Genomic DNA, 26,856 nt, shown 5'->3' on the forward strand with positions numbered 1-26,856 from the left:
ACACAAACACACACACGTATATATATATACATATATATATATGTAAACAAAGTAGCTAGTTAGAAAATCTCTTTAAAAGATGAAAGTAGTAACAATACTGACAAGTAATGCTTGTTACCACATCAACATGGTGTCCAGCATGAAGTATGGGCAAAAGTAGCCCAAAACCAGGCAGTCTGCTGATCCTGTCAAATTGTTAGAAAATGGTAGGGGTTCACTCCTTTACTTGCAATATATGAGGTCTGCTCAATAAATATTCTGACTGTTGCCATAGTAATAAAGTTAAAGCATGCAGAGTGAAGCCACATGGTATGCTTATATATATATAATATGAGGGAATATTATTCCAAACTTACAGGGAAAAATTCAATTTAGAAATACTAAATCAAATTTCACCAAAATATAATATATATATACATATATGTATATATATATAAATTAGAAAAAAAACACCTTTTATCAATTCAATAATGAAAAATTAAATTGTACCATTTAGAAAAATTACATATTATAGAAAGATTAAATATAAGATAAGATATATAACAATGATTAAGTAATGTGCAAAATAATAAATAAAACGTATATAGTTGGTAGAAAAATGACACGTGTTTCGTGGCAATATTTAAGAAATGATAATAATAATAATAATAGTAAAATCACTTCAATATAAATATAGCCACTCTTCAGGTTAAAGATAAAAACAATAAAATAATTAATTAGATAAATTAACAGATATACGTAAATAATCTTGTAAAATACGAAATATCTTAACAAATATATTTTTGTTTAAATAAAAGAATATGTTTTATTTATTATTTTGCACATTACTTAATCATTGTTATATGTTTTATCGTATATTTAATCTTTCTATAATATGTAATTTTTCTAAATGGTATAATTTAAATTTTCATTATTGAATTGATAAAAGGTGTTTTTTCTCTAATTTATATATATATATGAGTTCAGTAAAAAATTTAGATTCAGATGAATATAGCACTTAAGTTGAGGCACCAGAATTTAGTATGGTATTATCCATACAATTTCAAAATAAGGTGATTAAAATCAAAATAAGCAACAAGGATATCCAGAGGTAATGCAGTACGATCGTTTCATGTGACTCCATTTAATTGAACAATGCAAACATTTCATTACACCAATTTAAAATGTAGAGCAATTTAATTAAATTAGAAGGATACATTAGTATATGTCACTGATTTTTCAGTTATTTTGTTTTATTATGGGGTCAGTTTTAATTTATAGACTAGTTTATCAAATCCTTTGTTTATTTAAGGCTGAGAGAAGACAGAGGGTAGTCTCAGCTTGGGTGGGGTAGAGGTGGTGGAGTAGACAGACATTCTAAATGGTATAGTCATAAAATCAAGATTTATTTGAAGCAATGTCATGAGGTTTAGTAAGAGAGTACTTAAAACAACATCCTGTTTGTGGTATTCTCTTACTAAACCTCATGAAATTGCTTCAAATAAATCTTGATTTTATGACTATACCATTTAGAATGTCTGTCTACTCCACCAACTCTACCCCACCCCAAGCTGATACTACCCTCTGTCTTCTCTCAGCCTTAAATATACAAAGGATTTGATAAACTAGTCTATAAATTAAAACTGACCCCATATGCCCCCCGCCCCACCGTATATAAAACTAAATAACTGAAAAATCAGTGACAGTCAGTGTCTTCTTGAAAAAAATTTCAGTTACAACTGTAATGTTGTTGGTAAAACATGTTCTTTGTCTATCTCCTTATGCTCTTGGAGATTTGGGGTAAAATTATACTAATGTGTCCTTCTAATTTAATTAAATTACTCTACATTTTAAATTGATGTAATGAAATGATTGCCAGTAATTATTCGGTAAAGAAATCATTGCTTGTGTCCGAGATTGTGGCTCGTTGACTTTTGTTGTTGTCACTTAAAGCATGAAGAACCCATGCTCCATACTTCTGAACCTTTCCCATCGAGTGAAGATGCTTCTCTATAGCAGTGTGGGAGCATTCCATTTTGTCTGCCAGTTCCCTCATCGTTTGACGAGAATTTTCAGGCAAAAGTTGGTTTAATATTCTTCATCGAACTCAACTGAACGGCCAGAACAAGATGCGTCTTTGAGATCAAAATTTCCGTTTTTGAACTTGGCATATCAATCAGGACTGGTTCTTTCAGCTATGGCACCCTCTCCATACACAGCACAATTGTCACAAGCAGCTTTAGTAGCCTTAGAACCTTGATTATAAGCAAAAAGAAGGTGTTGAAAATGCTCGTTTTACTTAACTTGACATTCCATTTTAATGATCTGAAAATAAACAAAAATTAACTAAAATTAACTAGAAAAAAAAAAGATCCTAAAATTTAAAAACGCAATAAATTCCAAAATTTAAAAAAACAGCGGGAACTTAGTTGCCAACCCAATAGATAGATAACATATATATATGTGTATGTATGTGAAGGTGTATGGTCAAGTGGTTAGGGCAGTGAAGAATAAGAATTGGCATCTATATCCAGTGATCGCAGACTTAAAATCAGGTGTGCTGTGTTACCTATTAATACATTTTGGATTGCTATTATAGGTGAATACCCCTCAGTAGCTAAAAGAGTTTTATCCATTTTGATGCAGTTTTCCAAATAATATAAATGTGAGAAAGTGAGGGAGAGACCGAGATAAAGAAAGAATAAGTGAGTGGTAAAGTGAGAGAGAAACAAAGAGGGAGAATGTGGCAATAAGAAACAGAAAGGAAGCAACAGAAAGTAACAACACCCTCACCCGTGCGTAGAGCAGGTCCCCTTAAGCTAGTCTATATATAACTTTATAGTTTATGCTATACTAATATGTATAAAATCCCTTTTGAATAAATTTTAGAATTTACGTACAAAGTGTACAAAAATATATTGATTTCTTGTAAGCTGTGCCGTGACTAAAAAAAGGTTGGGAACCACTGGGTTAGGGTTTTGTGTGCTCATGATTGCTAGATCATGGGTTCAATTCCCAGACTAGGTGGTGCATTTTGTGGATCTTTTTTGGTTTGAACGGCAGTTTTTTCTATGACCCTAGTATCAATCTATGGTATTTCAATCTGTTTTAGGGTTAGTTAGGGTTAGGGTTAGGGTTAGAGTGTGGGGAAGGGTATCTTTTTTTCTTCACATAAACCCAATCTGTTTCTGAAATGAGGGACATATTCATACGGCACAGAATGATTTTTACCTCAATAGACGTCAGTGATTGGTTGAAATTGCAGAAATTGAAGAAAAAAAAACAACAAATATCTTACAAACTATAGAATTTTCTCAATAAAGCCAAGAGAAAAAGATGTTTTATAAACACATTCTGCCAGTATACGAAGTTTAAAATTTTTTAGTTACCTAGAAATTATGTTAAAAACTGCCGTTCAAACTGAAAAGATTCCATTTTGCTCTTGAGCAAAACACTTCATTTTACATTGTTCTACAATCATTTCAACACCTGAAATGTGGCACCCTTGCGCACCTGTACTGGCAATGTCTATTTGATAGAGGGAGTGAGCTTATATACAGCACATATATTTGATCAATGTAAACAAATCATTTGTGTAGGTCATTCAGCAAAAACTGTTGACAGGCGATTCCATCATGCGTGTGTGTGTGTGTGTGTGTGTGTGTGTGTGCATGCCTGCTTGCTTGTGTGTGTGTGTGTGTGCATGCGTGTTGCAGGATATAAAATTACTCAACATTTCGATCTTTCACCCAATATGTTTCTATTAAGTTTGCACCTAATGTTTCTCCCCAATTCTTTCATCTCTTTATCAGATACTCCCTCTTCTACCATACTCTCTTCACTGCATTATGACATCTGTATAACTAACAATGACAATGGGTCTGTCTCTCCTATCCACTGTACTATACTGTGGAGGCACATAGCCTAGTGGTTAGAGCAGCGGACTCACGGTCAAGGAATCGCGGGTTCGAATCTCAGACCGGGCGATGTGTGTGTTTATGAGCGAAACACCTAAGCTCCACGCAGCTCTGGCAGAAGGTAATGGTGAAACTTCTGCTGACTCCCTCACCACAACTTTCCCTCACTCTTTCCTCCTGCATCTTGCAGCTCACCTGCGACGGACCGGCGTCCCGTCCAGGTGGGGAACATATACGCCAAGAAACCGGGAAACTGGCCCTTATGAGCCAGACATGGCTCGAGAAGGAACAACCAACCAACCAACTGTACCATATTGCTCATGTATCTTGGGATAACTCATTCATCTCTCAAAATACAGTCACTCCCTTTACTGTAAGACAGTACCCATATAATGAAGACGGGTACTGTACATATCTGCATTCATTCTCCTTGTAACTGTATTTCTTTTGCCCATCATGAAGCATATGTATAAGGAGTTACTCTTTTACTTGTTTCAGTCATTTGACTGTGGCCATGCTGGAGCACCGCCTTTAGTCGAGCAAATCGACCCCAGGACTTATTCTTTGTAAGCCCAGTACTTATTCTATCGGTCTCTTTTGCCGAACCGCTAAGTTACAGAGATGTAAACATACCAGCATCAGTTGTCAAGCAATGCTAGTGGGACAAACACAGACGCACAAACATACATACATACATGCATATATATATATATATATATATATATATATTGGTAAAAACAGTAAGAAAACAAAAGAAAGAAAGGGACCTCAATATTATGTAAATAGAGGAAATTTATCTGTAAAATAATATGTGACAATTATTCAATAGCCAAGATAAAACTCTGAGTTTCAGATCCCGAGATGGAAATCCACAACACCATCTCTTTGGTTATCTGGTCAGATTTCCACCTCGGTATCTGAAACTCAGAGTTTTATCTTGGCTATTGAATAATTGTCACATATTATTTTACATATATATATATATATATATATATATATATATATACATATTTACAACGGGCTTCTTTCAGTTTCCGTCTCCCAAATCCACTCACAAGGCTTTGGTTGGCCTGAGGCTATAGTAGAAGACACTTGCCCAAGGTGCCACGCAGTGGGACTGAACCCGGAACCATGTGGTTCGTAAGCAAGCTACTTACCACACAGCCACTCCTACATTGTATAGGATGTTTTGTATTCAATACACTCTACTATCACCCTTTATGTTCTTTTATCGTTTTTTTCACCTGACCATTCCTTATTGGTATTCATCAGCTTTCTTTTACCCTCATCCTCCTCAGTACCTTTCTATCCCTTTCCTCTCTTTCTCTCCCCCTCTACTTCTATCTCTTCTCAATCACTTTGTTTCTCTCATCATGCTCTTCATTCTTACACCAATTCATCTTAGTTGTTTTGTAATTGATCTCTTTTCTATTCACCTTTACGGTCATGACACCCTGAATGAATGGGTGCACAATAATGTAATGAGGACTCTAATCTTACAGGGTACAACACTACCTCACTAGCACTGGTTCTATGATAAAATGCACCCTGTACACTCTGTAAAGGGGTTGGCAAACGAACAGAAACAATGTAGGATCAAAGGAACCCTTAATTCTTGATGAAGGTGTGACAACCTCTACTGCACTGCACTATCTACTATCTACTGCACTATCAAATATTCCCAATATGCTATTTTGAATGATTGGTAAGAAAGAGAGCATCTAAGTGAAGAAACATTACTAAAAAATGAGAGCTACAAGTGAGACATGCTCCTACAACCCATCTAAGAGAGAAGTAGTCTTTACTAGCAGTATCGCCCGGCGTTGCTCAGGTTTGTAAGGGAAATAACTATAAAGCATTTTTAGAGAGTGATAGCCAAAAAATAGCAAAAAAATGGAAAAAAATGATGGTAAATTTTTTTTTGAGATTTAAAAAAGGTGGAGTTGCGTCCCCTAGACAGTTTGTGGTTCGTGTTTCTGATTCTCGACCCCATGTCGAATTTATCGATTTTTTCAGAACTGGGGGAACTTTTCAAAATTTTCGCTGCGTTAGTTTTGAATTATGACATTGGGCTATGTGTGTGTCAAGTTTCATCAGAATCGGTTGAAAGCCGTGGTCAGGGTGAGGGTACAAGCAAACAGACACACAGAAACACGCACAGACAAACTGCCATTTATATATAGAGAGATATATAAAAGTGAAGCTGTGTGTCTGTCTCCTACGATTTAGATTCCTAACTACTCCCACATTTTGCGGTACAGTTTAACCAAAACCGGGTATCTTATAGTCATGATTCATATCGAGCCCTTCTGGGTATTAGCGTGCGTCTATGATGAGTCTACGATTTAAAAAAAAATTTACCATCATTTTTTTCCATTTTAATGCATTTTTTGCTATTATATAAGGGAAGTAACTCTCTAAAAATGTATTATTAAATCTCAGAACGTAAAAAGCTACAGTAACACCCCCCCCCCTTTGTGGTTAGCCATATTGAGATGGCTATTATACTTTACGTCTCTAAAAATGCTTATATAGTTATTTCCCTTACAAACCTGAGGAACGCTGGGGGATACTGCTAGTTGTGAATAAGAAATGATTGAACTGTGATGACCTGTGTCACCTATGCTAACATGAAAAGCAGATATAAAAATGAGGAGCTAGAAGAGCTAGGATTCATATACACACACATGCATACACACGCATGCACACACGCACACATTTATTTTGCATATTCATATACAAAATAATATTTGTTAAAAATATTTGCTATAGAATAAAATAATATTGTTTCTCTTTTTTACTTAACAGAATTGGTTTGAGATCAATACCACAATGTCAAGCTGAAATCCTCTTTAATCAAAATTTAGTAAGTTATTTATTTTATTTAAAGTACATATTTTCTCATTTAATTTTAAAAACATGCTCAGTGAAATATGTTCTGCATATATAACATTGAAAATTTAAATTTATGTTGCAAATTGTTTCACTAAAATATTCAACAAAATAGTATTTACTTTAGTCAAGCAAATCGCTCCCAGGACTTATTCTTTGTAAGCCCAGTACTTATTCTATCGGTCTCTTTTGCCGAACCGCTAAGTTACGGAGATGTAAACACACCAGCATCGGTTGTCAAGCGATGTTGGGGGGACAAACACAGACACACAAACAAACATACATACATGCATACATATATATATATATATATATATATATATATATATATATATATATATGAATTAAATTAGAGATAAAACCACTATTAGGCAAATCAAACAATGAAAACCATAAACCAAAACATAAAAATGAAAATAATTAATAAAATATATAAAATATAAAATTTAAAATTAAAATTATTAATTTATATTTATAAATTTTTATTTTTTTATTTAAAAAAAATTTTTTTTTTAATTTATTTATTTATTTATTTTTTATATTAAATATATATAACTATCAAAAAGTATTAAAAAGTTTAATATAAGATAAAAAGTAAAACCAATATGTATGTTTCATGGCCATAACCTAATTTGAATTACAATAATTTGAATTCAATTAATAATTCGAATTATGGTTATAGTCAATCTTCAGGTTAAATATATATAAACTGTGTGGTAAGTAGCTTGCTTATGAACCACATGGTTCTGGGTTCAGTCCCACTGTGTGGCACCTTGGCAAGTGCTTATTATTATATATGTTTGTGTCTGTGTTTGTCGCCCCAACATCACTTGACAACCGATTATGATTTTACATTATGCAGTATTTTTGTACATACATGAGAATGATGGTGAGACAGGAACATGTTTATTATACTATACATAAATATATAGAGTGTGAATGAATTGAAATACAAAGCTTGAGAGGCAGAGAATAGTAGAGAGAAGGAGTGAAGAAGGTGATAAAGTGTGGCTTAGGTAAAACATACATACAAACACATTACATGTATGAGTGTATGTGTGTGTAGAGAGAGAGAGTCCAAAATATGTATACACACTTTAATTGCAGACATCATCATCATCATTGTTTAATGTCCGCTTTCCATGCTAGCATGTGTTGGACGATTTTGACTGAGAGCTAGTGAACCAGATGATTGTACCAGGCTCCAATCTTGATTTGGCAAAGTTTCTATAGAGCTGGATGCCCTTCCTAATGCCAACCACTCCGAGAGTTTTGTGGGTGCTTTTTATGTGCCACCGGCATGGGGGCCAGTCAGGCAGTACTGGCATCTCACTTAATTTTCATTTCCTTTTAGTTTTAGTCCAGGGCTGGCCAACTTGAGGCCTGCTTTTATCTTGAGGCCCACTTGATACTTTCTTGAAGTATTGTGTTTAATTTCAAAATAAAATTGTTTGTGTAAAACATTTGTTTCAAAATAAATTTAAAATTTATAAGTGGCAAGAAAGCAATAGCCAGCCTACAATTTTATAAATTTAAGCGAACAAAAAGTATGAAAATTCTTGATTCTGTAATTTGATTATTTGACTATTACTGCATAAAGTATACAAGTGGCTCTCAAAAAACATTCTGTGATTAAAGTGGCCTGCAATGAAATTCGAGTTGACCAGGCCTGATTTAACCCATTAGAGATAATGAAAGGAGACAGACTAAGCTTAGGTCAAAGGAGACTTATTTGAAAATGCAATAATGTGCAAAGGCAGTTTAGGAGAGAGTTTCAAACAGATCCATGCCAATTATAGATAACTTTAAAGTGGACGGAACAGTTCAGAATGTTCAAAAGAAACATTATGGTAAACTGCAGACAAAATGCCCTCAATGCGCTTAACCTAATACATGATGTTATCACTGGCTTGGTCTTGGTGTGCCATTAGATGATAGAATTTCTTAGACTGCATAGCTGGACAGGAAGTTGGTGGCATCAAAATGTTTGGGGCTGGAGGAAGCAAGGCCAGTGAATGTGTATATTAACCAGATCATGAATGGATGAGGATGTGGGTGTGTCATGCATCTAGTATATACCCACTCACACACTTACCAGCCTTGCTTCTGCTAATCACTAGACACTTGGATGCCACCAGCTTCTTGTCCAGCTATGCTATCTAAGGAATACTCCTGTCCGATGGAACTGCTGTTGCTGTTGAGTGAAGCGGTCTTCGTCCTGTAGTGGGAGAAATCTGAAACGTGGTCCTTTGCTATTCGTAAGACCCGCAGAAGAGAAAGCAGGTCAACCCCCGACACCGAGAGCATCGATGGATGGATGAATGCGCATCCAGGCTCAGCGGTTGCGTAGGAAGTTGGAGACAAGAAACAAGAAGAAAGAGTGAGAGAAAGTTGGAGTGAAAGAGTACAACAGGGCTCGCCACCACCCCCTGCCGGAGCCACGTGGAGCTTTAGGTGTTTTTGCTCTATAAACACACTCAACGCCTGGTCTGGGAATCGAAACTGCGATTCTCTGACCACAAGTCTGCTGCCCTAACCACTGGGCTATTGCGCCTCCTGCTGTTGCTGAATCAGTGATCTTATACTGACAACATCATGTGACCTGCCTTGACCAATGGCAGCCCATTTTCCAGCAGCCATCTTGAACTCCTTGTGCCCCTCTCCAATCAGTCATGGAGCCTGAATGAAAGGGTTTGAGCCTGAATGAGAAGGTTTTCTGCATGAAACCATATATCATATATCATAACGGGTACATATCATCATAACAAACTAAAAATATTGAATAAGAAAGAAACTTGAAAAAACTGAGAAGCATATAGAAAACGCAGAAGGTAGAAAACGGAAAACAAAAACAACAAAAACTAAAATGCCTGAGGAATATCTTTGAGATATTTCTCAACATATGAAACTATTAGTAGCACTTAAAGACATGTATTGTGTCCTTTAGATCATCATCATCATTATCATCATCATTTAACATCCGCTTTCCATGCTAGCATGGGTTGGACAATTTGACTGAGGTCTGGCGAACCAGACTCCAATCTGATATGGCAGAGTTTCTACAGCTGGATGCCCTTCCTAATGCCAACCACTCCGAGAGTGTAGTGGGTTCTTTTACGTGCCACCAGCGCAAGGGCGAGTTTGGTGGTACTAGCAACAGCCACACCCAAATGGTGCTTTTTACATGCCACCTGCACAGGGGGCAGTCCAGCGGCACTGGTGACAACCTCGCTCAAATATTTCACATGCCACCAGCACAAGTGCTAGTAAGGCAACGCGGTAATGATCCCACTTGAATGGTGTGCTTAACATGCCATTGGCACGGAGGCCAGCTTGTTGCTCTGGCAACAATCTCACTCGTATGGTACTCTTAGCGCTCCACTAGCAACGGATGCCAATAAACCAATATGTATATAAGCTAATATGAGCAAAAATGGAGATAATCACATCTTTAACTAATAATTACACTATACATTCCCAACAAATGTTTCTATTGTGCCAGCATATCTAGATATAGAAAAAAGGGACAAAATATCAGTCAAACAAATAGATCTGAAAATTTATGCTAACACAATGTTATCAAGGTAACCCAAAACAGGTTAAGTTCAAAGTGTTATCGTTAGGCCTAACTCATCGTAAAGTCAATACCACCATGACCGATATCCAGTCTACAGTGGAGAAGGCTAGCCACTGGATTTGGTTAAAAAGAAATGATGAGCGATGGCTAGAAGGATATTGAGCTTTATTTGATAACCAGCTGAACTAGCAAGCGGGGCCTCCTATCAGTGAGGGGGGCCGGCATGCATTCTCTCCTGATGACCCCATGCACTTGCTGGCTTCCGGTTTGCAGAGATTTTGACTGGTAGCACTTGCGTGTGCAAGTTGTTTGCAAGACATATGAATGCATGCAAAAAGAATATCAAGAAGAAATATAATATGCTGCAAAAAAAAAACAGCTTTTTATTTGAATTTATGATGATGTCAGTAGATAACAAGAGAGTAGAAAATAAACTTTGAAATTCTATATCATGATGTTTAGTTATCTTCCTATTAATATATGCTCCAAAAATTAGAAAAATTATGCTTATTAGATTATAAGAAAAGCAATAGTAATTAAGGTGTTATTTACTATTGAAATATTTAAATGCTTTGCTATATTTATGGGAACATTTCAACATAAGACTGGTTCTACAATATGATAATATATACATATACACAGAGGAATGGCAAGGAGCCAAACCCTTCTGCCATATATATGACCTTCCAGTAGTAACCGTCTCCAGGGAGGGGTTGGCTACAGTCTCCTCCAGCTTCACATTGCTATCTGAACTGAACTTAAGGCATTGTTCAAAGATGTGGGGGTGAATTCCAGCATGCAGACACAGTCAGAACACCTGCTGTGCCCTTTCCAAGACTTCATAGTCCCCATGGATTGAAAAGTGATGAACAGGCGTAGGAGTGGCTGTGTGGTAAGTAGCTTGTTTACCAACAACATGATTCTGGGTTCAGTCCCACTGCATGCCACTCTGGGCAAGTGTCTTCTGTTATAGCCTCAGGTCGACCAAAGCCTTGTGAGTGGATTTGGTAGATGGAAACTGAAAGCCTGACGTATATAAGTATATATATATATGTGTGTGTATATGTTTGTGTGTCTGTGTTTGTCCTCCCAACATCGCTTGACAACCTATGTTGGTGTATTTACGTCACCGTAATCTAGCAGTTTGGCAAAAGAGACTGATAGAAAAAATACTGAGCTTGCAAAGAATAAGTCCTGGAGTCAATTTGCTCGACTAAAGACGATGCTCCAGCATGGCCGCAGTCAAGTGACTAAAACAAGTAAAAGAGTAAAAGAGACTTAAATGATTTTCAACCTTTATTGGGGCCATCAGAGATGTCTATATTACTTGACTAATTCCAGAAAAACAAATAGCCAATCCATTTATATATTCCATGTAATGATGTGGAACATTGTATTCTGTATCATTTGTAGAATGATTATTTGTTCCATGAAGTAACTAAATATTGTTCAAAAATTTTGACATGGTTCATGTGATTACATTTTGAATTCTGAAATTCAAAGTCAAATATGAGTTCTAGTATGTTTTTGTGTATATGTTTAAAATAACTTTTTTGTTAATGTAAATTATAAATTCAGTCTTCTGTAGGATCTGGAATGAAAATTTAAATGTTGTTTTCTCTATAAATGGCGGTGCCCCAGCATGGCCACAGCTTGTGAGCTGAAACTAAAATAAAATAAAAAAATAAAAAATAAAAATATACTAGGCTTTAAGTTACTTTTTGTGTACTAATTCTGACTTGTAGATACTCTTTACCCTTTTACTCTTTTACTTGTTTCAGTCATTTGACTGTGGCCGTGCTGGAGCACCACCTTTAGTCAAGCAAATCGACCCCAGGTCTTATTCTTTGTAAGCCCAGTACTTATTCTATCGGTCTCTCTTGCCAAACCGCTAAGTTACGGGGACGTAAACACACCAGCACTGGTTGTCAAGCGATGCTGGGGGGACAAGCACAGACACACAAACACACACACACACACACATATACATATATACGACGGGCTTCTTTCAGTTTCCATCTACCAAATCCACTCACAAGGCTTTGGTCATTGCAAAGCTATAGTAGAAGACACTTGCCCAAGGTGCCACACAGTGGGACTGAACCCAGAACTATGTGGTTGGTAAGCAAGCTACTTACCACACAGCCACTCCTGCGCCTATATATAGAACTTTCTTCTGATATATGAATATGATAAGCATATTGTAATGTTTTTCTATTACACTCTTTTTTTTATTCTGCAAATATCTAGGGGTCATCATTGTTGTTATTGTAGACAACATCATTACCTTCAGTTTTATTATCAGTTACTAATTCCCTGATTGAATTTTAATACTCTTTACTTCTTTTATAATTACAATTTCTTCAAACGGTTTCCTTAGATGAAAAGGAAGTAGTATATTCTAAAGAGCTCATCCATTCTAACCTATACTTTTACTCTTTTCGTTGTTTCAGTCATTTGACTGTGGCCATGCTGGAGCACCGCCTTTAGTCGAGCAAATCGACCCCGGGACTTATTCTTTGTAAGCCCAGTACTTATTCTATCGGTCTCTTTTGCTGAACCGCTAAGTGACGGGGACGTAAACACACCAGCATCAGTTGTCAAGCAATGCTAGAGGGACAAACACAGACACACAAACATATACATATATACATATATACAACAGGCTTCTTTCAGTTTCCGTCTAACAAATCCACTCACAAGGCTTTGGTCGGCCCGAGGCTATAGCAGAAGACATTTGCCCAAGATGCCACGCAGTGGGACTGAACCCAGAACCATGTGGCTGGTTAGCAAGCTACTTACCACACAGCCACTCCTGGGGTAGAAAGAGCTCCTTAGCCGTAGTGAAGGCAATCTATCTAGGGAGATAACCTTACAATAAATCACTCGGTCCGTAGCTTAGAAATACTGGGTTGACGTCCAACGGGAACAGCTTTGTTTCATGGAGGAGGAAAGATCTTCTTTAGTACTTGGTTGTACAATGCTTTCCAATGTGTGTAGTAGTGGCGCACACACACATTATTAGCCATTTGAAAAGACTATGAAAGTTTCGACCACGGTCGAACAATGATGATGATGACTCCTGCGCCTATATGAAATAAAAATTTAGAAATAAAAATTTAATACAATTACAGAAGCAGTATTTTCTTATATTTATCTGGAATTTTGTTTTTCAGCAAGTTATTCTGACTCAAGATGAAAAGGGCAGCATTTATTTGATCAACAACAGCAATTTCTCTGTATTTATTAAAGATTATTTGGACATGAAACAGCCATACTTCTCGCAAGAAGTTATTGAACAGCGAGGAGTTATTTTCGGCCAAGGAAAACCAATTAAAGTAAGACTAAAATACTTTAGTAAATATCATCTTTGTGGTTCACATTTGCACTGAGACTGTAAACTAGTTGGTGGAAGCACTCCGTCGGTTACGACGACGAGGGTTCCGGTTGATCCGAATCAACGGAACAGCCTGCTCGTGAAATTAACGTGTAAGTGGCTGAGCACTCCACAGACACGTGTACCCTTAACGTAGTTCTCGGGGATATTCAGCGTGACACAGAGAGTGACTAAGGCCGGTCCCTTGAAATACAGGTACAACAGAAACAGGAAGTAAGAGTGAGAGAAAGTTGTGGTGAAAGAGTACAGCAGGGATCACCACCATCCCCTGCCGGAGCCTCGTGGAGCTTTTAGGTATTTTCGCTCAATAAACACTCACAACACCCGGTCTGGGAATCGAAACTGCGATCCTATGACCGCGAGTCCGCTGCCCTAACCACTGGGCCATTGTGCCTCCACTTGTAAACTAGTTACAGTTCATATTACTATAGAAGATACTTATTCAATTGTAACTGATCACTACAATAAATCAGGAGTGCCATAAAATATACCAGCACTACCATCCACATTCCAAGACTAACTAATACTGTCATCTAGCACATCAATGCCACTATTCAATGCCATTACTGCCATATTACTACTACTACTACTACTACCATACACTAACTTTAACCCTTTTGTTACCAACCCGGCTGAAACCAGCTCTGGTTCTGTAATACAAATATCTTGTTTTTGTAAGTTTTGAATTAAAATCTTCCACCAAATCTTAGTCACAATTTATGTTCCTAACACTATCTTAATGATAACGAAGTTATTTTACTAAATTCTTTGTTATATTTAGAATTAATTGAAAGAAACACAGAACATCACAAAATAAATACAGTAACGAAAGGGTAAAGCAGATCAATACAGCCATAATACATCCCAACATTACCATGAAATATACCAGAATTTCTTACTAGCCAATAACTCAAGCAAAATACCATTAATATGATGCCTTTTATTGCCATAGTATATACAAAAAAATATCAATTAAAGGAAAAAAAAAACATGTTACTATCACACTTTGCATCAATGCTATTACACAAGGTGTTACTAATATATATACTAACAATACAAATAAGAAAATGGAGGAACAAATTCATTTCGATCATCAACTTACAGATATTACAATTTCATATTATTTATTAATTATACAAATAGGAACATGAAAATCGGAATAAATTTGTTCCTCCATTTTCTTATTTGTATTATGAATTTACGGTAAAATATTTTAACCTTCACCCATTCAATACAATAAATGAATTAATTGCATTGCAATTATAAGCATTTACGTATTTAGTATTTGGGTACTTTACCAGCAGTATATTGGATAACTGACATCCCATAGTGGGTTACCTTCATAGTCCCTATCTTACTTTGTACTATACTAACAATATATATATATCTATACTGCCATATAACATATGACAAGTGGCCCGGGAATGAAATTTGCTTAGTGGGTGCAAACTCAGGTCCAAAATTTTTTATGACAAAGTGGATTTTCTTTGCATTGTTAATATTAAAACAATTGCAGGTGTAAACCTTTCTACTTTAGGCACAAGGCTTGAAATTTGCGTGGTGGTGGTACTTGACTGGTACATAATTTATTGACCCCCACTAAAGGATGAATGGCAAAATCGGCCTCAGTGGAATTTGAACTCAGAACGTAAAGGTGTACAAAATGCTGATAAGCATTCTGCCCAGCATGCTAATTATTCTGCTAGCTCACCCACTTAAATGCAGGTATAATAATAATTTTTATTATTATGAGGGTTGGCTGTAAAGGTCATAAGCTGAGCAAGACACGCCCATAGAATGTGACCAAGTGAAGTTCATTTTTTAACATAGTTCCTCTTACTGTCCACACCCTTCCATAAGTGTTGCCTAGCTTGGATCACATTGGGGAAGAAGGTATCCTGTTGGTCAAAAAAGTCATCATCACTGTGATACTGGTGCCCAGCCAAGCATTTTTTCATGTTGGGAAATAGACAATAGTCAGATGGAACCAAATAGGGAGGGTGATCAACCAGTTCAAAGCCAATCACACAGCAGCCATTGAAACCAAGGACATGTGTACTGAAGCATTGTCCTAATAAAACAAAACCCCACCACTTCATCAGTTTTTCAGGGCATTTGGTCTTGATAGCCTTTCATAACTGCCTTAGCAAGTTGGCATAGAAGTCTCCATTGATGGTGTAATCATTCTGAAGATAATCAATAAACACAATGCCTTTTTCATTCTAAAAAACTGAGGCCATCACCTTCCTTGCAGGTGAAATGACCCTGCCTTCTTTGGTGTGGACAAAGAGGTATGTTTCTACAGCATGACTAGATTGGGGAGTTGGAGATAATCATAATGTATGAAGATGAAAGGTGAGGAAGAGAAGTGAAACACTTTGGGAAGGGAAGGGGTATGTAGTTTGGTTTGTTGGGGGGTAAGGTGTGTGAAAGTGTTATTGTGGGACACAATACTTCTAGAACTCAGGTTTGCTAACATGGGTGGGTCTTTCCTAGAACCTCACATCACCAGACATCTTGGTTCAGTGTCATTTCCTCTTCTGTAAGGCCCCAGCATCCTGAGATCAGTCCTCATCACTTCATCCCATGTCTTCCTGGATTTCCCACTCCCACAGGTGCCATCCACTTTCAGTGACTGGCACTTCTTTATACATTGGTATAACTAAAAATCAACATTTTGCAAAACCATTTAACCCTTTCCTTACTGTATTTATTTTGAGATGCTCTGTGTTTCTTTCAATTATTTTAAATATAACAAAGAATTTAGTAAAATAACTTAGTTATCATTAAGCTAGTAATAGGAACATAAATTGTGAATAAGACTTGGTGGAAGATTTTAATTAAAAACTTATGAAAACAAGATATGTATATTAAAGGGCCAGAGCTGGTTTCAGTTGGGTTGGTAACGAAAGGGTTAACCCTTTCGTTACCGTATTTATTTTGAGATGCTCTGTGTTTCTTTCAATTATTTTAAATATAACAAAGAATTTAGTAAAATAACTTAGTTATCATTAAGTTAATGTTAGGAACATAAATTGTGACTAAGATTTGGTGGAAGATTTGAATTCAAAACTTATGAAAACAAAACATTTATACTAAAGAGCCAGAGCCGGTTTCAGCCGGGTTGGTAATGAAAGGGTTAAAGTTAGTTGCTTTCAATTTACTTCACAGATCTTTGATATGGAGGAGTTTCGATCAGAAATGACTCTTCAAATTTATCACAAGCAGTTCAACAGAGAGCAGTTAAAGTTTTTATGTAAAACTAATGTCCTTTTTGCTGATGCTCAACGCTGCATGGAATCTCCCAGCTGGATCATGGTGACAAATCTTCAAGCAATGGATTTACTATTTGATGACCAAGGTAAATTGTTATACTCTCTCTCTTTTACTCTTTTACATGTTTCAGTCGTTTGACTGCAGCCATGCTGGAGCACTGCCTTTTAGTCGAACAAATCGACCCCAGGACTTATTCTTTGTAAGCCTTAGTACTCATTCTATCGGTCTCTTTTGGTGAACTACTACGTTACAGGGACATAAACACACCAGCATCGGTTGTCAAGCGATGTTGGGGGGGGGGGACAAACACACATACACAAACACACAGACACACATATATATATACAAATTTGCGATGGGCTTCTTTCAATTTCCATCTACCAAATCCACTCACAAGGCTTTGGTTGGCCTGAGGCTATAGTAGAAGACATTTGCCCAAGGTGCCACGCAGTGGAACTGAACCCAGAACCATGTGGTTGGTAAGTAAGCTACTTACCACACAGCTACTCCTGTGCCTATTTTACCTTTTGTAGACAAAATAACTTAATAGCAAAATTAATCAAGATCATCATAGCTTCACCTTTGTTTTTCATTACTTTCATTACAATATTTTGGCCATTTGTCTGTATTTTTATAAATATCTTTCCTTTACACTTGCTCCCACCATTCTGACTTTCCTCAGAATGTCAAGAAAGGGCAAAGTAATTATGACAATGGAAAAGGAATGAGGAGACTATGTTTGTTTTTCTAATTTGAATCAATTTCTAATTTTTCATTTCATTTGTGCTGTTATATTCATATATACATAATTTTATTGAAATTTGAAATAGTCATCTCACCTCTATAAAAGCATTCTCAGGTTTACATTAGAATATGAATGGTAGTTTTACAGCCATTTTGAAAAACCAGAAATGTGATAAAATCATGAAATTTTTATATATAAAAGAGAGGTTGTGTGCTGTCTGTCTCCTACGATTTAGATTCCTAACTACTCCCACATTTTGCGGTGCAGTTTAACCAAAACCAGGTATCTTACAGTCGTGATTCATATCGAGCCCGCGCGCGTCTATGATGAGTCTACGATTTATAAAAAATTTACCATCAATTTTTCTCATTTTTAATGCATTTTTGGCATATATAAGGGAAGTAACTCTCTAAAAATTTATTATTAAATCTCAGAACGTAAAAAGCTACAGTAACACCCCCCCCTTGTGGTTAGCCATATTGAGATGGCTATTATACTTTACATCTCTAAAAATGCTTATATAGTTATTTCCCTTACAAACCCGAGCAACGCCGGGCGATACTGCTAGTATTTTATAGATTCCAAAGAGTAAACATAATATCAATCAATCAGCTATATATGACTTTTGATTACTGACTTCAGCCTTTCTGTTATGAGGATAATAGTAATAACAGAACACCCCTGCCATATAACGAGTGGTATGTGACAGTCATTAAAATACTGTGATGTTGAGCAGTTGGGGTAGCAGGTCAAAGATAGTTGTGTCTGACTTGTCTAACTTGCTATGCTGCTATACTGGAGTAGATGTTATAATAGTCGGACATTGGATTACAACAGCGGTGATAAGAAATTAACAAACTCGCTAAGTTTTAGCAAACTCACAAAAGTTTTTTTTTGTGCAAATTTGATGATATACAAAAAAAGCATAAAATTATGGAAGATTTGTTGGCCAGTTTGCTTGAGTTGCAAAAACAGCAACAACAACAGCAACAGAAACAGCAACAACAACTGCAGGAACAACTATAGCAGCAGCAGCAGCAGGAACAGCAACAACAACAATTACTACTGCAAAAACAACAACACTTACTATTACTCTTTACTCTTTTACTCTTTTACTTGTTTCAGTCATTTGACTGTGGCCATGCTGGAGCACTACCTTTAGTCGAGCAAATCGACCCTGGGACTTATTCTTTGTAAACCCAGTACTTATTCTATCGGTCTCTTTTGCCGAACCGCTAAGTGACGGGGACGTAAACACACCAGCATCGGTTGTCAAGCAATGCTAAGAGGACAAAGACAGACACACCAACACACACACATACATATATATATACATATATACGACGGGCTTCTTTCAGTTTCCGTCTATCAAATCCACTCACAAGGCATTGGTCGGCCCGGGGCTATAGCAGAAGACACTTGCCCAAGGTGAAACGCAGTGGGACTGAACCCGGAACCATGTGGTTGGTTAGCAAGCTACTTACCACACAGCCACTCCTGCGCCTATTACAACAACAAATGCTGTAATTGATGAATAGTAAGTCATCCAAAAATGCTGAAAAGACGTTCTTGTCAGATTATGTTGTAAACTCAATAATGGAATTTAAGTATGAACCAGACGAAGGAGTTACCTTCGAGGCGTACTATAGAAGATACGAACACATCTTCAATAAAGAGTGTAAAGATTGGGATGATGATATGAAAACACATCTAATCCTAAGAAAACTAGCAGCAAAAGAACATGAGCATTACAACAATTACATACTCCTGAAAAGACTTTCCGACATAAACTTTAGAAATATAATAGACATATTGTGTAAAATTTTTAGCAAGAAAAGCTCGTTGCTCAATACACGCTGGAAGTGTTTGAACTTAGAAAAGAACAATGAGGAGAACTACATCATGTATGCTGGTAGAGTTAACAGAGAATGTGAGAAGTTCAAACTGGCCGACTTAGAGCCAGATATGTTCAAGTGCCTAATATTTACTCAGAGACTAAATGCAGAAAAAGACACAGAAGTAAGAACAAGAATTCTCACTAAACTAGAACAAAACCAAGTCGTAACCTTACAACAAGTGTTAGAAGAGTGTGAAAGAATAGTAAATCTAAAGCATGACACAGAGAAAATTGAACATAAAGATTGTTCCTAAGTGAAATAAGTGTGAAACAGGCAGAATAGAAATCAAGTGTGTACTAAAATACAGTACAAACAGGACAAAAACCAGGAAACAAACCCATATTTTGCATGCAGAGGTCTATACTTGAGAAAAAAATTGACATTTTAAGAAAGTGGAATGTTTCCATAGTGGAAAAATTGATCACGTAAAAGTGCACTGTAAAACGAAGATGACAAAATGTTGGAACAAAGAGAAGAGAATAAACAAGATGTCATTGAAAGAAAATGGTAATGTGACAAAGAGGAAATTCGTAAATGTGAAAATTGAAAAAGCACCATCCGTCTGTGGCCGTTTGCCAGCCCCGTCTGGCTCCTGTGCGGGTAGCACGTAAAAAGCACCCACTACACACATGGAGTTGTTGGCGTTAGGAAGGGCATCCAGCCGTAGAAACACTGCCAGATCAGACTGGGCCTGGTGCAGCCTTCTGGCTTCACAGACCCCAGTTGAACCGTCCAACCCATGCTAGCATGGAAAGCGGACGCTAAATAATGATGATGACATGACATGAGAAATTCAGTTAGACCCTGGTAGTGATAGTACCATTGTGAATGAAGAAACTTGGCAGTATATTGGTAAGCCAAAACTAAGTAAATCTACAAAAGTAGTCCATGATGTTATGGGTAAAAGACGACATATTTCCAGATGTTTTCTTGGATGAACTGGGCCACTGCACAAAAACGAAGGCAAAAATTATAGCAAAACAAAGTGCAACACCTGTATTTAAGCCAAAACAGAATGTAGTGTTCACAGCACTAGAACAGGTAAGGAGGAGGCGCAATGGCCCAGTGGTTAGGGCAGCGGACTTGAGGTCATAGGGTCACGGTTTCGATTCCCAGACTGGGCGTTGTGAGTGTTTATTGAGCGAAAACACCTAAAAAGCCCCACGAGGCTCCGGCAGGGGATGGTGGTGATCCCTGCTGTACTCTTTCACCACAACTTTCTCTCACTCTTACTTCCTGTTTCTGTTGTACCTGTATTTCAAAGGGCCGGCCTTGTCACTCTCTGTGTCATGCTGAATATCCCCGAGAACTACGTTAAGGGTGCACGTGTCTGTGGAGTCCTCAGCCACTTACACGTTAATTTCACGAGCAGGCTGTTCCGTTGATTCGGATCAACCGGAACCCTCATCGTCGTAACCGACGGAGTGAAAAGGAAGAAAGAACAGGTAAATAAGGAACTTGAAAGCCAAGGAATAATCGAGAAGACAAACCACTCAGATTTGGCAGCACCTACGGTCTACATAAAAACGAAAAATAATAAGTCAAGAGTTTGTACAGATTTTTCAACCGGGTTGAATGATTGCTTAATTTCATGCAACTACCCATGGCCAAATCCTGAGGAAGTGTTCGCAAAATTGAATGGAGGAAAATTCTTCTCAAAATTAGATCTTATTTACAAATCCAAGTAGAGGAAGAATGCTCACACTTATTGACCATTAATACACACCGTGGCTTATTTAAATTTAAGCGGCTTCCCTTTGGTGAAAAATGTGGCTCTTAGGATACAATGTTGGTGGACAGGGATTTTGCTATCACCTATTTAGACGATATTCTAATGAAAACGAATCACACAAACAACATATGGAGTACAGAAAAAGGGTATTCGAAAAGATAAGAGAATACAGCTTTAAGTTAAGTGTAGAAAAATGTAAGTTCTTTTTAAATAAAAAGTAAATACTTGGGTTAGATAATACGTAAAAGTGGACAGAAACCTGATCCATTCAGAACAACTGCGATAAAAAATACGCCCACACTGAATAATGTGACTATGCTACAAGCATTCTTGGGAATTGTAAATTACTACCAAATTTATATTTTTGTTTAGAGAATGCATGGGCTAAGACTACACACCTTCATTGGTCAGTTAAAGTTGAGACAGTGTCACGTGACAACTTGCTGGGACTGCCTGCTGGAGCCTAGCAGTAGGTATTTAAAGGGAAAAAATTCGACAAGACAGTCAGTCGTCTACTGACACTCGTTGACGCTACATTGAAGAGGCCAGGGAACAGAAGAAAGAAGACATGCACCCAACACCAGAGCTAAAGACACCTCCGAAAGGAGGGGGGCACCACGTCAAAACGGTACAGGAGTAGGGGCCAAAACCAGACGATACCAAAACACTGCAAGCCATTCAAAGATACAGTAATCACAGCATTGAGTTCAGAAAGGGAAATATAAAATGTAATGTGGAATGTGGTCCTGAATTACTGGTAACCCTTGAAGACCTGATGATGTCTTGAGCTAAATGGATCCTACAAAGGAGCTGTTGTAGTAGCAGACCATGAAACACGGTTAAAATTCCTTTTTCCAATGGAAGGACTCTGTTTAATGATACGAAAAAGTCAAAATGGTGCTAGACTGATAAGTGCTAGAAGGCATTTGATGAATTCAAAAGCATTTTAACATCAAATGTATTGTTAACTCATTTTGCTCTGGAGCTGGATACTATATTGGCTACAGATACAAGTGATTACATGCAGGAGCAGGGCTTCTAGATAAATATGATGATGGGAGTAAAAAGACTATAGTTATGCAACACAATCATTATTACTAGCAGAAAGGAACTATAGTCAAATAGAAAAGGAAGCATTAGCAATCATATTCAGTGTGAAAAAATTCCATAGATTTATTCATGGAAGAAATTTCTGTCTACAAATGGATCATCACCCACTACTGTTAGTATACGGTTCTAAAAAAGGAATACCAACACACACAGCGAATAGACTAGTGATGGGGTACTACATTATTGAATTATGATTACAAAATGGATTTACTGTCAAAAAAACAAGGGCATGTGGATGGTTTGTCCAGACCGATACCAAAACACTGCAAGCCATTCAAAGATACAGTGATCACAGCATTGAGTTCAGAAAGGGAAATATAAAATGTAATGTGGAATGTGGTCCTGAATTACTGGTAACCTTTGAAAACATGAAACAAAATGCAGAAAAGGACAAATTCATAACAGAAATGAAAAGCATATTGCGGACAGGAAAAGTAAATAGGAACAAGATTGGTGTGAAACGAAACCAAGATGTGAACCTATACTGAATTTGTGATGGTGTTCTGATGTATGCACAGAGAATAGCAATACCTGAAACACTGCAAAAGAAAATGTTGAAAGAATTCTATGCTGGATATTCTGGTCTTTCGAGAATGAAAGCTTTAATGCATAGCTATGTGTATTAACCAAAATGGATAGAGAAATTGAAAATTTAGTGAAAGGCTGCAGAGGATAAAAAGTGAACCCTGGCCAAAAGTAGATGTTCCATAGTTGAGACTACACATCAATTTTGCTGGTCCCTTAAACGGTTCATACTACTTAGTGGTAGTAGATAGTTTAAAACCAACCTCCTCAACTATGGCAAACTGTCTACAGGGTGTCCCAAAAGTCATTGATGGGTTTCAATTTTTAATAACTTCCTTAACTTTACAAATAAAAGCATGAAATTTTGATACAATATAAAGGGCATAATAGAAATTAATAAGCATAAGTCAAATTTTGCAACACTGCTACATCACATATGAAAGTTGACATCGCTTAAATGGCAGCTATTTTCGGCTTCACATGTCTGTGCTCTTTCCAAAACTTGCACCATAACACTCTCAAGAGTTTCAGACCCCACTTCTCTGGTTTCTCTATTAATGTTCTTCAGTTGCACCAGGGTCTCTGGGTGTTGATGTAAACCCTCTCTTTCAGGAATCCCCACAAGAAAAAATCTGGGCTAGTCAAGTCTGGTGAATGTGAAGGCCAGTTGACATTACTGTAGCAGAATATTCTCTATCCAAAGCACTGCCATAACATTGTTTCTCTTGTGGTATGAGCAGTTGCTCCATCTTGCTGGAACCATATATGAGGTCTACTTTGAATGGCCTTCACGTTCACCAGACTTGACTAGCCTGGATTTTTTTCTTGTGGGGATACCTGAAAGAGAGGATTTATGTCAACAAACCAGAGACCCTGGTGCAACTGAGAGAGAACATCAATAGAGAAATCAGAGAAGTGGGGGTCTGAAACTCTTGAGGGTTTTATGGTGCAAGGTTTGGAAAGAGCACATGTGTGGGAAGCTGAAAATGGCTGCCATTTAAGTGATGTCATTTTTTATTTGTGATTTAGTGGTACTGCAAAATTTGACCCATGCATATTAATTTCCAGTATGTTCTTTATATTGTATGAAAATTTCATGTATTTATTTGTAATATTAAGGAAGTTATTAAAAATTGAAACCCATCACTGTCTTTTGGAACACCCTGTACATGAACTATTTATGAGATTTGGTATCCCAGATATGACAGTGTCTGACAATGGAAAGTAATTTGCGTCTTTTGAGTTTAAAAAAAGTTTTGTAAAATGTTCACTGTAGAGCATGTAACTACTGCGCCATACCATCCCAGATCTGACAGACAGGCAGGACGCTTTGTTGATACGTTCAAGAGAGCCCTAAGAAAGTCGAATAAGGAAGTCACAGAGTATACCATGTGACATAAAATCCAAATACACCAGCAGGTATGTCACCAACGGAGCTGATGTTTGTGAGGAAAATAAAATCAGTCTTCATCCCCTTTCGTTACCAACCCGGCTCTGGCTCTTTTGTACAGATGTCTGGTTTTCAAAAGTTCTGAATTAAAACCTTCCACCAAACCTTAGTCACAATTTATGTCCCTAACTCTAGCTTAATGATAACGATGTTATTTTACTTAATTCTTTGTTATATTTAACATAATTGGAAGAAACACTGAGCATCTCAAAATAAATTCAGTAACGAAAGGGTTAAGAAAAGAAAAATTGCAACAGATAATACAGCAAGATGTTTCAAAATTGGTGAAAATATATTTGTTAGAGCATATAAAAATGGAAAACAAAGTTGGGAAGATGGCGTGATTACCAAACACATAGGAAAAATGCTATACTTGGTAAAAGGAAGAAAATGGGTATACAAGAGACACACGAATCAACTAAAAAAGATTTGTTCAGCAGGAACTCAAAAGAAGGGAAAAAATCAATGGAATGTTTATATGATACTTTTCAAGTAGCAATGCTACTACAAATAATTGAACCCAGACACACAAGCAAAAGAAAAAGAAAATGTACGGAGCTCCTGGAAGTGGATGCTAAATGGGAAAAATATTAGATGTGTAACGGTATAAAAAAAAATCAAGAAAGCGAGGTGGGGGATGTAAAAATTGTTGCTAATAAAAAGAAATAAAATGACACTCCCTAAGAAGAAAAGAAAATTTAAAAGGGGAGATGTTATGGGGATAATAGTAATAATGGAATACCCCTACCACATGATGAGTGGTATGTGCTAGTTGTTACAAATATTGTGACATCAAGCAGTCAGGGTAGTCAGTCATAGATAGTCGTGTCCTACTTGTCTAACTAACTATATTGCTATACCAGAGTGGACATCATAACAGTCCTGCGTTGGGTTACAACACTTTCTAATTTCAAATAACCTGAGGCCACAGTCTCTCAAGGATATCAGAATCGGATAACAGCGAAATAGATTTTCTGATTGACTTCACAGGGATACAGTTTCAGAAACAAATAGCCTAATGCCCAATTAGAGGCAACAACATACTGAATCCCTGCTTCATAAACAATCTGGAAATCATCTCTAATGTAAGATACCCATACATTTTTTTCTGACAATATCACTCTTAAATTAACAATGTATAACTCTGGAAAATGTATTACTTGGCTCCCTACTAAAGACATACAAACCTTGTCCAGCCTGATAATTCAGCCCAAAAGCTTAAAAGAAATCAGCCAAGGTAAATCAGCTTCTGGAGACAAAACAAAAATAGTAAATAAAATTGAAGCTTTATACTTTATACTTTAAGTATGTTTCATTCAGAAAAGTCAACAGTGTTTAAAGAAATATAATCCTAATATACAGAAAATTTTTCATGAGATAAAGAAAAAAAGATCTCAAATAAAAAACAACTGAGAAGGAGAAAATAAAGTCCTCCCAAGAATATAAGAGAGCAATAAAGACTTCAGTTATAGAAAAAATCATAACAAACAAGCCAAAACTAGCCTGTCACTTCATCAAAGGGACATCTACAAAATAGGATTATTATTTAACCCTTTAGTGTTCAGATTATTCTATCAGACAAAATTTCTTTACAATTCATCATAATGCTTCAGTAGTTATGTGAGGCAGCTTCTTGCCTGAGGGGAAAAGCCCATATTGGATATAACTTAAATTATTTTAAACCAGAAACATAATCATGACCTTGGTCGCAGTGAAGTAATTTGATTCCCATTGATTTGAATTAATCATGCATTATCTCATATCTTCAAGATCTTGATGGTGTAATTACTTAATGTAGAATAACATTATAGGGTAGGTGTGAGGGCCTGGATCTGGTCAGTTTGAACATAAAACAGATTAAATATTTTGGCTGGATATGGCTGGTTTAAATACCAAAGAGTTAAAGGAAGTGGATCACGTTTTGTAAGCCATCACAGAGTATATGAAATACTGAATGAATAACATTTTCACCTCACTAGTGCAAAAGCAGCTCAGTCAATAGAAGTTTTTATCACTTCAACCTTTTATGGAGAAGCTGCATCAGCAGCTACTTAGGAAAAAAAGAAACTGTTGTAATAGCTTCCAATGAAAATTTTAATATAAATTCTTTTGCAGGCTGCAATGATTCCCCAATAACTCTCTTAAAACATGCAAAAATGTCCAACCAAACCATTTCAGTTGCTTAGCCAAAATTTCTGGAAACTGGTAAAATCCCCACAAACAGTTCTCTCTTTCTCTCTTTTACTTGTTTCAGTCATTTGACTGTGGCCATGCTGGAGCACCGCCTTTAATCGAGCAACTCGACCCCTGGGACTTATTCTTTGTAAGCCCAGTACTTATTCTATCAGTCTCTTTTGC

General features: G+C 36.8%; 1 protein-coding gene across 4 annotated transcripts in view; it reads left to right on the plus strand.

Moving 5' to 3' along the window:
- LOC115209391 overlaps positions 1-26,856 on the plus strand; it is an 89,327-nt gene that overhangs the window by 50,179 nt on the left and 12,292 nt on the right. For all 4 annotated transcript variants that reach the window (XM_029777781.2, XM_029777780.2, XM_036501533.1 and 1 more), the window contains exons 5-7: positions 6,705-6,762; positions 13,542-13,703; positions 16,934-17,123. In XM_029777781.2, the coding sequence (XP_029633641.1) occupies positions 6,705-6,762; positions 13,542-13,703; positions 16,934-17,123 (410 nt within the window). The remainder of the gene's footprint in view (positions 1-6,704; positions 6,763-13,541; positions 13,704-16,933; positions 17,124-26,856) is intronic.

The sequence above is a fragment of the Octopus sinensis genome, linkage group LG3 (assembly GCF_006345805.1).
Source record: "Octopus sinensis linkage group LG3, ASM634580v1, whole genome shotgun sequence".
Lineage (NCBI taxonomy): Eukaryota > Metazoa > Mollusca > Cephalopoda > Octopoda > Octopodidae > Octopus > Octopus sinensis.